The following is a 12,460-nucleotide window of genomic DNA, read 5'->3' as shown; positions in this document are numbered from 1 at the left end:
AAACTAAACGAGTTAGATATAGGGCTATATATATCAAAATGATCAGGGTGACGAGACGAATCAAAATCCGAATGTCTGTCTGTCCGTCCGTCCGTCCGTGCAACGGATAACTTGAGTAAAAATTGAGATATCTTGATGAAACTTGGAACACACGTTCTTTGGGACCGTGAGAGGGTTGCTTTCGGAAATGGGCAAAATCGGACCACTGCCACGCTCACAAAATGGCGAAAACCGAAAACACATAAAGTGTCATAACTATGCCATAAATAAAGTTATAAAAGTAAAATTTGGAATAGAGGATCGCACTAGGAAGAGGCATATTTGGATGTAATTTTTTTGGGAAAGTGGGCGTGGCCCCGCCCCCAAATCGGTTATTTGTATATAACTCGCAAACCAATAAAGCTATATAAACCAAACTTTCTGCAGTCAGTTCTCTTACGTACCCCACCACACACCATGAAAATCGGATAATAATCACGCTCACCTCCCATACAAAGGTTAGGTTGAAACTTACTAAAAGTGAGTTAACTAAGTAACGAAAAACGCCAGAAACACTAAATTTCACATAAGGAATGGCAGATAGAAGCTGCAATCAGATTTTTTTACAAAATGGAAAATGGGCGTGGCATCACCCACTTATGGGTCAAAACCATATCTCAGGAACTACTAGACCGATTTCAATGAAACTTGGTTTGTAATAGTTTTCTTACATCCCAATGATATGTTGTGAAAATAGGCCAAATCGCTTCACAACCACGCCAACTTCTATATACCAGAACTTTGAAGACGATCTGAATCGATGACTTTACAATATATAAAGGAAGCACTAGTGAAGATATCGGTGCAGAACTTTGAACAAATACTACCTTTATAGTATGAAAGCCCCATTCTAAAAATCGCCGAAATCGGACCATAGGTTTTCAAGGCCCCATATATCGAACATGAGGACCTCGGTGGTTCTAACCTTATATTAGGGTTTCCAACTTTACACAATATATATGATGAATATGTGGGTCAAATTATGTATTATATAATAATCAACAAACTGATTGGACCTTATCAGTGTGGCTTTAGACCTGGAAAATCGACAACTGACCAGATATTCACCATGCGCCAAATTTTGGATCGACACACACCACCTTTTTGTCGATTTTAAAGCTGCTTTCGACAGCACCATGTCTGAATTTGGTATCCCCGCAAAACTAATACGGCTGTGTAAATTGACGCTGAGCAACACCAAAAGCTCAGTCATGATTGGGAAGGAACTCTCCGAGCCGTTCGATACCAAACGAGGTTTCAGACAAGGTGACTCACTATCGTGCGACTTCTTTAACCTGATGCTGGAAAAAATTATAAGAACTGCAGAGCTAAACCGAGAAGGTACAATCTTCTACAAGAGTGTACAGCTCCTGGCGTACGCCGATGATATTGATATCATCGGAAGCAACAACCGCGCCGTTTGTTCTGCTTTTTCCCGCATGGATAAGGAGGCGAAGCGAATGGGTCTGGAGGTGAATGAGGACAAGACGAAATATCTCCTGTCATCAAGCAAACAGTCGGCGCATTCGCGTCTTGGCTCCCACGTCACTGTTGACAGTCATAACTTCATCTACCTGGGAACCAGCATCAACAACACGAACAATGTCAGCCTCGAAATCCAACGCAGAATAACTCTTGCCAACAGGTGCTACTTTGGACTGATTAGGCAATTGAACAGTAAAGTCCTCTCTCGACGAACCAAAATCAAGCTCTACAAGTCGCTTATCATTCCCGTCCTGCTCTACGGTGCAGAAGCTTGGACGATGTCAACATCAGATGAGACGACACTAGGAGTTTTCGAGAGGAAAATTTTGCGCAAGATTTATGGTCCTCAGAACATTGGCAACGGCGAATACCGCAGACGATGGAACGATGAGCTGTACGAGTTATACGACGACATTGACATAGTTCAGCGAATAAAAAGACAGCGGCTACGCTGGCTAGGTCATGTTGTCCGAATGGACGAAAACACTCCAGCCCTGAAAGTGTTCGATGCAGTACCCGCCGGAGAAAGCCGAGGAAGAGGAAGGTCTCCACTCCGTTGGAGGGACCAGGTGGAGAGCGACCTGGTTAAACTTGGGATCTCCAACTGGCGCCGAACTGCGAAGGAGAGAGAGAGGTGGCGCACTATCGTCGATTCGGCTATAACCGGCTAAACGATTGCAACGCCAATCACATACATACATAATATAAATAAAGTTAAATACATAAATTGCGAGAGTATAAAATGTTCGGTTACACCCGAACTTAGCCTTTCCTTACTTGTTTCTTTTAAATATTTTTAATTACATTAAATTTCAAATCAGCTGATCTTACTGGGTATAAGTGCTGCCCACAAGGAATCTCATTTGCATTTACAATATCTCTTACTGCAGATTATCTCAGTTTTTTCGCTCTCGACTAAAACTCGTTGAAAATAAACTATTTAAACGATTTTTTGTGGAAATATTTAATGTAATTAAAAAATAAGTATGATTAAGACTAAAAAAAAATTCCACTTGATAAAAATAAATCTTTATAAAAATCAGCAGCTTCTACAATATGCCTATATCGGGAGCGCACTCTACCTATGTATAATATTCGCTATGCCTACATTTATAATATACGCACGTGTATACATACATACGTATGTACATAGGAGAATATGTTTATCTGTGCAAATACATCTAATTTTATTGTTTTCGTCTATCTCGTGTCCAAATGTTACACAACGATAAACGAAGCTGATAAAATATAAGGTATTTAGCCAGCAGATTAGGTGGAAAAATTCATTTCGGTTTATTAAAAGCACATTTTACAACAACACCAAATATGTATATAATAGACATTCATATATAGTTGGGTAGACAGGTACGTCAGTATGTTCATATGTACAAATAGAGTAACGTAGGCAACACCTCAAATGCTTATCAATGCAAAAATATACTCTAGTAGGGGTTTGTGTTATCATTTTCAGCGTGAATAAAGATACATATTTACATAGATTTTGGTTTATATTTTTGCAAAACAACTTTGTTTATGGGTATGGGTGTGTATATAAATAGAATAACTCACATTGCATATGCCAGCATCGCCAAATTACATTGTTTAGACGAATTTTGTCCTTCCACCGCAAGCGAATCCCTTTGAAATGATTCCATTTTGGAGATGTTAATTTTTGGCTGAAAAGTAAAAATTGTTTTTAAAATATAAAATATAGCAATGTCATTTTATATATAAAATAATATAAACTAATACATCAGATACGGAAATGTAAAATGATAACTACACAATTTAGTACTTTTTTGAAAAAAGAACGATTAATTAATACATTTAATTGATTTTACAATAATAATATTGAGACCAAACAGTAACTCAAGAATTAAAAAATCGAGTACTAGTGTGTTAACATTTAGTACTTCCACATTTGTTTGCAAATAACTTAAAACATTGTGGCCAAGGCTTTTTAATTTTTATACTCTCGCAACAAAGTTGCTATAGAGTATTATAGTTTTGTTCACATAACGGTTGTTTGTAACACCCAAAACTAAACGAGTTAGATATAGGGTTATATATACCAAAGTGATCAGGGTGAAGAGTTGAGTTCAAATCCGAATGTCTGTCTGTCCGTCCGTCCATCCGTCTGTGCAAGCTGTAACTTGAGTAAAAATTAAGATATCTTGATGAAACTTGGCACACTTATTTCTTGGCACCATAGGAAGGTTGCTTTCGAAAACGAGCAAAATAGGACCACTGCCACGCCCACAAAATGGCGAAAACAGAAAACACATAAAGTGCCATAACTAAGCCATAAATAAAGCTATGGAAATAAAATTTGGTATGAAGGATCGCACATATTTGGATGTAATTTTTTTGGTGAGGTGGGCGTGGCCCCGCCCCCAAATAGGTTTTTTGTACATATCTCGGAAACCAATAGAGCTATATAAACCAAACCTTCTGCAGTTTGTTTTTTTAGCCATTTCTTAATACAGTCCAAAAATGAAAGAAATCAGATAATAACCACACCCACCTCCGATACAAAGGTTATGTTGAAAATTACTAAAAGTGGGTTAACTCACTAAAGAAAAACGTCAGAAACACTAAATTTCACATAAGAAATGGCAGATGGAAGCTGCACTCAGATTTTTTTACAAAATGGAAAATGGGCGTGGCGTCGCCCACTTATGTGTCAAAAACCATATCTCAGGAACTACTAGACCGATTTCAATGAAACTTGGTTTGTAATAGTTTCCTTACATCCCAATGATATGTTGTGAAAATAGTCCAAATCGCTTCACAACCACGCCTACTTCCTATATTCCAGAGCTTTGAAGACGATCTGAATCGTTTACTTTACAATATATAAAGTAAGCACTAGTGAAGATATCGGTGCAGAAATTTGCACAAATACTATGTTTATAGTGTGGTATCCATAAATTGTTGGACTTATCCGATTTTTGTAAAAATTCCGAACTTTTATGCAGTCATCCAATCATTTAACAGTCATCCAATGGTTTCCCACGAGCCATTAAAAACAAAGAAAACCACATCAAACCGTTGTTTTGATGAAATGGCAGCTCTTGAATCTCTTCAGGTTGCTCTTCGTCTCCAATGCGGCAAATTTGCTTGTTCACATACCCATTGAGCCAGAAATGGGTCTCATCGCTGAACAGAATTTGGCTTGAAAACTTTATCTTCTTGGTATCTTTCAAAAGCCCATGGAGCGAAGCGATGTCGCTTGGGAAGGTCGAGCGGCTTCAATTCTTCCACAAGCTGTATTTTGTACGCTTTTAATTTGAAATCTCGACGAAAAATGCGCCAACTCGTTCCATACGTTAATCCGAGTTGCTGCGAACGGCACCGAATCGAGTATCCACGGTCTTCGTATACACACTCAGCTATGGCTGCTATATTTTCTTTACTGCGTGCTGGACGTGAATGATGAATGCTGAGTTTCAAGATGGGTGATGGGGACCATAAGTTGAGCGAAGCGCGCGATACACATTCTCTACAGAACGTGAATTTTCGTAATAAAGTTGAACAATTTGTAAACATTGTTCAGGCGTAAGTCTTTCCATGATAAAATGCTAAACAATACTGAACAAAAATAACATTACAGCTTGACACGATTCACGCGTGATCTGTCAAAAAAGCTCTTGTTAAAAAGTACCTTTCCTTGAATCACCCGTTATATAGAATACAGTCCATCGAAAGTTTGAAAATTCTAAAATTAGGTATATGGGAGCTAGAAGAAGTAATTACCCGATTTTACACATTTTTGGCACAGAGTTATTTTTATAAAGATTTCACTAGTACACACTTTATTTATTTATTGGAAAGTTCACGAATCAGATATGGAAACTAAAATTGTGTTGTATGGGAAGCACATATGTATATAGCTGCTTTGAACCGATTTCCCCCATTTTGGGATATAATATCAGAATAGTTCATGAGATATGGTTTTTTGATCCATAAGTGAGCGGTGCCAGATTCATTGTCAACTTTTCAAAAATTTTAGATCCACAGATACCCTTTCTTTCTGTAATTCTATGCACCAAATGTGAACTTTTTCGATTAACGGCATTTTGTGGACGTGGCTATGATGATGGTCAACCGAAACCGATACATCCAACGTATACAGAGATTTTAGCGCTTGGAAGACATAAGCAATATTTGACCTACTGTTTTAAAAAACAACTTTACTTTGTTAAATGTGAATAAATTAAGATTCAACTCATAAAATAAAAAATGTTTAGAAATTCCAACGAAATTAAAATATTATTTTTTCGAGCTGTTCAGCTGAGCAATTAGGTATGTTTAATTTATGAACTAATTATTACTAACCAGCAGAGCGTTAGTTAAAGTTGCGGTTACATATTGCGTAACGTTATAACAACATGTGCAGAATACATATTTTGGTTGTTTAGCTCTTTCATTAGACTTTATAGGACTTTAATTTTGAACGTCAATATTGACATGAAATGTGAGCGCACGTTGCGTCGAAGGCAATTAACTTTATTCTAAAAGGTCAAATAAAGAAATATTTACCTATTTCAATTTACAACTAAACTTCAACGAGATAACAATAGGATGGTTTTTGTTGATTTTCCAAAAATATGAGCCATCAATATTTGGAAAACAACTCAAAAATTATTTCTAACGCCATATTTTTTTGGATTACTACAAACAGGTGCATAATATACAATAAATGACGCAAAAAAAATAGTATTTGAGTTTAACTCTAAGGTTCTGGAAAAACTGAGACCGAGTGAATCTTTTCCTGCTGAAAATATGGACCATAAGAAAGCTGTCGGCGTTTGTTCACTTCGGAAAGCAAGCGCGTCCGTGAGGCTATTCCTAAGCAGTGTTTGCCATTGGTTAAGCGCAATCGGAATCATTTTTGATTCGTTCGTCGATATCTGAGAACTTTGGCGAACCAGCTCCCAAGTAGGCAAAGACTGTCCAGTAAACCGGAAAGGTTTTGGATTCATAAAGGGTGGTCTACATTGGTTACCGGGGGAAAACCAAGCAAAAAACGGTGCCATTTAACAAAAGTCCTCTTCTATCTTGACAACGCAGCGAACCAGTTGAGAAAGTTATCGGATACATATCGGCCTTTTTAAAATGGATAGCAGTTGCAAAAGATATTGTCTATCAATTAAAAGTTCGTCTGCCACTCATAGATAACTTTCTCAATATAGTCCACGTGCTGATATTGTATACATGAAGTAAAACGACAAGCACGTTCTATGCTACATGCCTTGCATTCGACACTCATAGTTCGATAAGGTGAGGTGATTTCAACACTTTGACGCTTATTTTTCAAATGAATCATATTCTAGAAGTATGATTTTGAGTTGAGTATTCGGACAAGTAATGAAAAGCATACTATACTATAAGTTCATTTCAGACTATAGGAATAGAATTGATTCACATGTGTAAAAAATTTCCATCAGTCTCTTAAAAACAACCGATTATCAGCTGAGTAATCAATTGTGCTCAATGGTTCGTAATGTTTTAAATCTTTGAAGAGTTTGCTATTACAGTAGTCTCTGAAAAATTACACTTAGATTATAAAACATTACGCCACTAACGAATGAGTAAAGTGAACATTAAAGCGAAAGGATCCAGATCTGTGAATAGGACTCGCTTTGTTCGATTATTTTGGGTTTTACACGGTTTCAGACCATCTTGCGGTTTCTTCATATATACATACGTAAGAATGAAAGTAGCAGATTACTTAGCATTGTGAGAGACTCGACTATCGGTGTATCTTATTTGTAATAACACCAGCATCGAAATATTTTTGCACGATGTGGGTCTATACCGAGGGGGAGGTAGAGTAGACAGGTCAGGTCAGTTGTAATATGGGAATGGTTCTTTTGGTCGAGCGAAGACTTCGGAAAGGATTTAATAGACATTACATTTTATTATTGTGTGGCCATTTTCACTTTTGGCGAGACGGATTTAAAAGGAGCTTAGGTTCAAGAATAAAAAATTATAAAATAATTACTCGCTAACTAATCATTTTTTTGGTTTTTTTTTTAGAAATGTTGCATTTATTATTGCTATATTATTTTTCTACTCAAATTTACAGAATTACATGCACTGGTCACATGGAAGTTCTTTCAACCGAGCAAGCAAAGAATTCTTGAAATTCAAGCTTGAAAACAATCGATGTACCTTCAATTTATGTTTTCATATTTCGCTTATGTCTGCATATTTATGTACATATATTTGTATATTGTATGTACGCGGAAAGCAACCTAAAACCATAATCAACTATTTTCGAGCGCTAAGAATAAGGGCTTATATTTATAAATGCAATGTTTATGCACATATTCATACAAATATACAGACCCACATGCATAAATAATGCACCCGCTCTTAGCGAGTTAATTTAAGGGAATAAACAGATTGAGTTTATAAATATCCATATATGTATATATATAATAGCGTATTTCCAAATGCATTTCTTTATTACTGTCTCTGCTCAGATTTACTTATAAGGTAAGTTAAATAAGCCTTACTTTAGTCAATGTTCTTATTCTCACTTCCGTCTTTTAATTTGAAATGCAAATTTCATTTATAATTAAATGTTTAAAAAATCATTCTGGAAATTGTCTGTTATCAGAAAATATTAAATTTTGAGTAAAATATTGTTCATGATTTTTACCTACCTGTAAGCTAGATTCATACATTTGAATAATTTGGTAAGTGATGTTTCTATTTCCAAGTGAGAAGCCACCACTGATCCTTCCTGACCAAGTTCTTGAACGTATGATATTTTTCGAGGTACAAAACGCTGCACATCAGTGCAAGTATTCACAATATCCTCCGATTTCGTAAGATTTATATCTTCGGGATCAATCATTTTCACTTCATCATCCTCTTCGAGATCATCTTCTTGCGCTTCTTCCGCTTCGAAATGTGAAACCATAAATTGGCCTGAGTGTATAGATTCACGTTCTGATTTGGAAATATTTGATGCCATAGCGCCATAATCGGATAGACCAGGGTCACCTGAACAAACGCTTTTCGCTATACCACCGCAACTTTGTTGTTGTTGTTGTTCTACAATCTGCTGATGTTGGTTTTGTTGTTGTTGCAAATAATTCTGATATTTATTTAACATCATTGTGTCTTCTTATCTACAGCGCGAACTCACATTGATTTATGAGAAACCAATACGTAATTTTATTTATACTTATGCTTATTCGCGAGTTCTCTCAATTCTTATATTGTTATTGTTTCATCCGAACTGATCTTCATCCATTTATGTACTAAAAAATTAAAATTGATTACATATTTGTGCGTTCTATAATGGCGGATCAGTAATAACCAATAAACGCTTTGTATTATTTAATTATATGATTTGACTTTTAAGGCAAACAATTGTTAAGCTGTTAACTTTCACTATTAAATTGTCCATAAACTTTGATGATAACATCCGATCCAACTTTAAACTGTTTGGTCACATATAATATCTTTTCCATGACATACAGCTCGTCTATACACTCAAACAATGATAGCGATTTTGATTCCAACGAAATTCGTCGTTCTATATAATCATATAAAATATTATAAGAAATATGGTAGTGTTTGCTCTTATCTGCGAAGTAGGTATTCGCAGTGGGAAACAATTAAACTACTCTTTCACACTCTTTCAAATCTCTTGCTACCCTGCTCAATGACTCTCAACACCTCATACTGCAATATTTATTCACTATATTTATTCGAAACTTTGTTTTGTCAGTAACTTCGGTACAAATATACACATAATTGCTTGTTATTAATTATAACGTTGTAGTACAAATTTACTACTAGATAGGAGTTATTAATATTTATAAGAGATAACACAATTCCATTGTTTCTTTACCGTTATTTGTTTTAAATAAAGATCGCACAGTTAAAGATATTTTTATTGTTTGTTCTTTAAAGCACTAAAACACCCACAATAACAGTATTATTGGATACTTAAGTCCAATTGATATACATTTCACATTTTGATTAAAAGTTTTGCCATGTGCTATTTGCAACTAAATGGACGTAGTCAATCATTCAGTCCATCATGGTGTAACAACCAAATTTATGTTTAAATGAGAGGAAAATTCCACAAATGTAACACGGCTAGCCTTGATTTGATTCCAATGTATTTGTTTGCTATTGTGATGAATTCCAAATTATTGTAGATTATATTTAAACACGTATATATGTACACATGTATAAACAAATCAAGATTTTAGGAATTCATTAAGTTGTTATCTGAATGACGTACATATGCTCATGATTTTGTTTTTTATACTTTGTATATTATAAATACTCTATAAAATAGATATAAATTAAACATTGCAAGTACGCTGCTCTCACAAGTAAACTCCGATAGCATAGAAAATATTATTTTTTCCAACCAGTCAATCACATTGTATAGAGCAAATCGAACAATGTGAAGTTGATAACATTTAGGTGAGTATTAATTTTGCTTTTCGATCAACTTCAATGTGTTGTTTTCTTCGTATGCTATTGTTTAAATGTGTGCACCATTGTGTGTCGTATGGCTAGTGGAACTAGGCAGATCAGATCTTATGTTGATAAATGACCTGTTATTATGGTAGTGAAGTATACTGAACAGCAGGCGGTGACGACGTAGCTGACGAGATATATAATTTTTCTGCAAACGGTGTGATTGCCTTTTGATTACGATGTGATCTTATTTGCATCCAAAAAAGCAATTTCAAATCATTTCTTTATAATCAGTACGAAATTTCTTACGAATTTTTCCACTTGGATTCACGTCTGTTCTTTTACTTGAATAATACAACTATTATTATTATCAAAAATTATCCGAGCCATACATATTGCTGACAATAAATTCACCACAAAATCAAACTGTCAAAAATAGAACATCGCGATGAACACTGATAAAAAGACACTGCTCCTTTATTCCTCAATTTTTTGACATTTTCAACAGTGGTGGCACTACAATTAGAATGATCAGAGCAATTCTTAATCCACTATGGCCATATAATAAATGGCAGAAATAGATCCAGCCAGTTTCGTACTGTTATTTTTGTTTTAAATGCTTTCTTCACTGAAGAAAATAAATTATGTGAATGAAATGAAACGGCATGCGAACCAATATATTTTTTCTTATTTGTATTATATATATGAAGCTTAAGGCATTTATTACAAAGTAAATTTGGCAGTTAATTAATTATTTTATTTTTAATAATTAACACCGTTCTTATTATAAGTAATTTAGACTCTTTCCAACTACTAGAGCTGCTCGAACACTAGTTCCCTACTAATTTAAGAACTCGGCGAACAACTCTCCAAGTAGTTAAAATATAAATATTAAAAATATTTTGCTTGTGTAGGTACTCAGAAATTTTTATATACTAAGAATATATCACAAATATAATAGCAGTCATCGATTGGCTAACTGCTATAGACAAGCCAATCGAACAAACTTTAAAAATTTTCATACGAACTGGCAGCACTGAAATCGAATTGTCTATACTTGGTCGCACTGAACTCTTCTACCACCGTCAAGGTCTTAAGCTGAAACTACATAGCTCGCGTATGCGAATGCGAATGCGAAAGCGCAAAAATGCGCTTGATTGCGTATATATCGAGCAACTTCATAAATGCGCTTTTGATCGCGTTGACAGCTGTGTACAAGGTGATACACAAACACACTTTTTATTTGCGAGTTTGAAAACGACCTATATAATATGGACGTCGATTTTAAATTTTTATTGATTTTTATAAGCAATGTACATAGAAAACCTCGAATTAAGAAACGGAAGAAAAATTTAAACTGCCTACTTTGTTTATTAAAACTTCATCACCCCTAATCTTTAAAAATTATTTTAAATATTTGATAAATATATTATTAATAAATTAATAAATATTATATTTCACAAAAATACTTATATTGTAGCGAAGAAAACGGGCTTAAATAATTAAAACACGCAAGATTGTAAGTAACATAATGTTGGTTGCTATTCTTCAGAATGTGAAGATTGCTGTGTTAGCGCATGAAAGTTGAAAATTTTCAACTTCTGTGCGTCTTTAAATCCGAGTTTGAATTTCGGAGCGTTGGTTGCGAAAACATGCGAAAGCTATGTAGCTCATCTCATAAGAACATGTGTATTCAACTCAACTGTCAAATATTCGCATTCGCATTCGCGAGCTATGTAGTTTCTGCTTAAAGCAGAAAGTTGGATACACAAGTTCAACAGAGACTACATAACAATCGATGGCAACTAATATAACATTAAAACTGAAGAACGCCATAAACTGACTTTTGCTGTAATAGTTTGGTCACTTCTCTGCTTGCTATCTTTGGGCGCTGTTCGCCTGTCAAAAATTTTATATATGACAGCAACAATAAAGTTATCTAGTTGAATTCGTGCAGGATAGTATGCGGATACCTCCTTAAAAATTCTTTCGCTGCTTGCTGAGTGCTGCCAAATTTTGTTTTACTTCTGTAGACAATTCACAGTAGTAAAACCGACTCAATGGACAAATTTTAGACAAAAATTACAATACAAATATATATTTTTGTTGTTTTTACTTTGAAAAACATTTTAATTTAATAAATAAAATGTAATTCATAGAAGCAGCTGGAAACAAAGGGATAAAAAAATATTTTTGTGCAGATTTTAGTATTTCTCCAACTAGGAATTATTAATGCTTAAGGGGATATTTTAGCGCAGGCCTGCATCATAAGTGCAGCCTGTCTCTTCGAATTACAGGATAGTGCGTTCTATAGGCTTTTCTATAACGCTTAGCCAATCGATGACTGCTTTTGTCTCACGGGATAAATTATTCTAATTAGATTAATCTTGCTACTAAGTGGTAGTATTTTGAACATGTGGCAACATCGCAAAACAATTTTACTATGGTGTAATTCGCCATATTGTTTTCCGATAGCATA

General features: G+C 34.9%; 1 protein-coding gene across 6 annotated transcripts in view; it reads right to left on the bottom strand.

Moving 5' to 3' along the window:
- Positions 1-10,441, bottom strand: part of Mlxip_2 (protein WBSCR14 homolog) — a 31,756-nt gene extending 21,315 nt beyond the window's left edge. For 2 of the 6 annotated variants that reach the window (XM_029044548.2, XM_011194533.3), the window contains exons 1-3: positions 10,119-10,401; positions 8,199-9,079; positions 3,094-3,200 (exon numbers count right to left, since the gene is read on the bottom strand). In XM_029044548.2, the coding sequence (XP_028900381.1) occupies positions 3,094-3,200; positions 8,199-8,656 (565 nt within the window). In that variant the 5' untranslated portion in view covers positions 8,657-9,079; positions 10,119-10,401. Of the gene's footprint in view, positions 1-3,093; positions 3,201-8,198; positions 9,791-10,118 lie in introns of those variants that run through there. The other 4 variants (XM_011194527.3, XM_011194528.3, XM_029044549.2 and 1 more) reach the window with 4 other exon arrangements.
- Between the last annotated feature and the right edge of the window lie 2,019 nt (positions 10,442-12,460).

This window comes from Zeugodacus cucurbitae, chromosome 3 (genome assembly GCF_028554725.1).
Source record: "Zeugodacus cucurbitae isolate PBARC_wt_2022May chromosome 3, idZeuCucr1.2, whole genome shotgun sequence".
Lineage (NCBI taxonomy): Eukaryota > Metazoa > Arthropoda > Insecta > Diptera > Tephritidae > Zeugodacus > Zeugodacus cucurbitae.
Note: the sequence above shows the minus strand (reverse complement) of the source record. Positions and strands in the feature narration are given on the sequence as shown.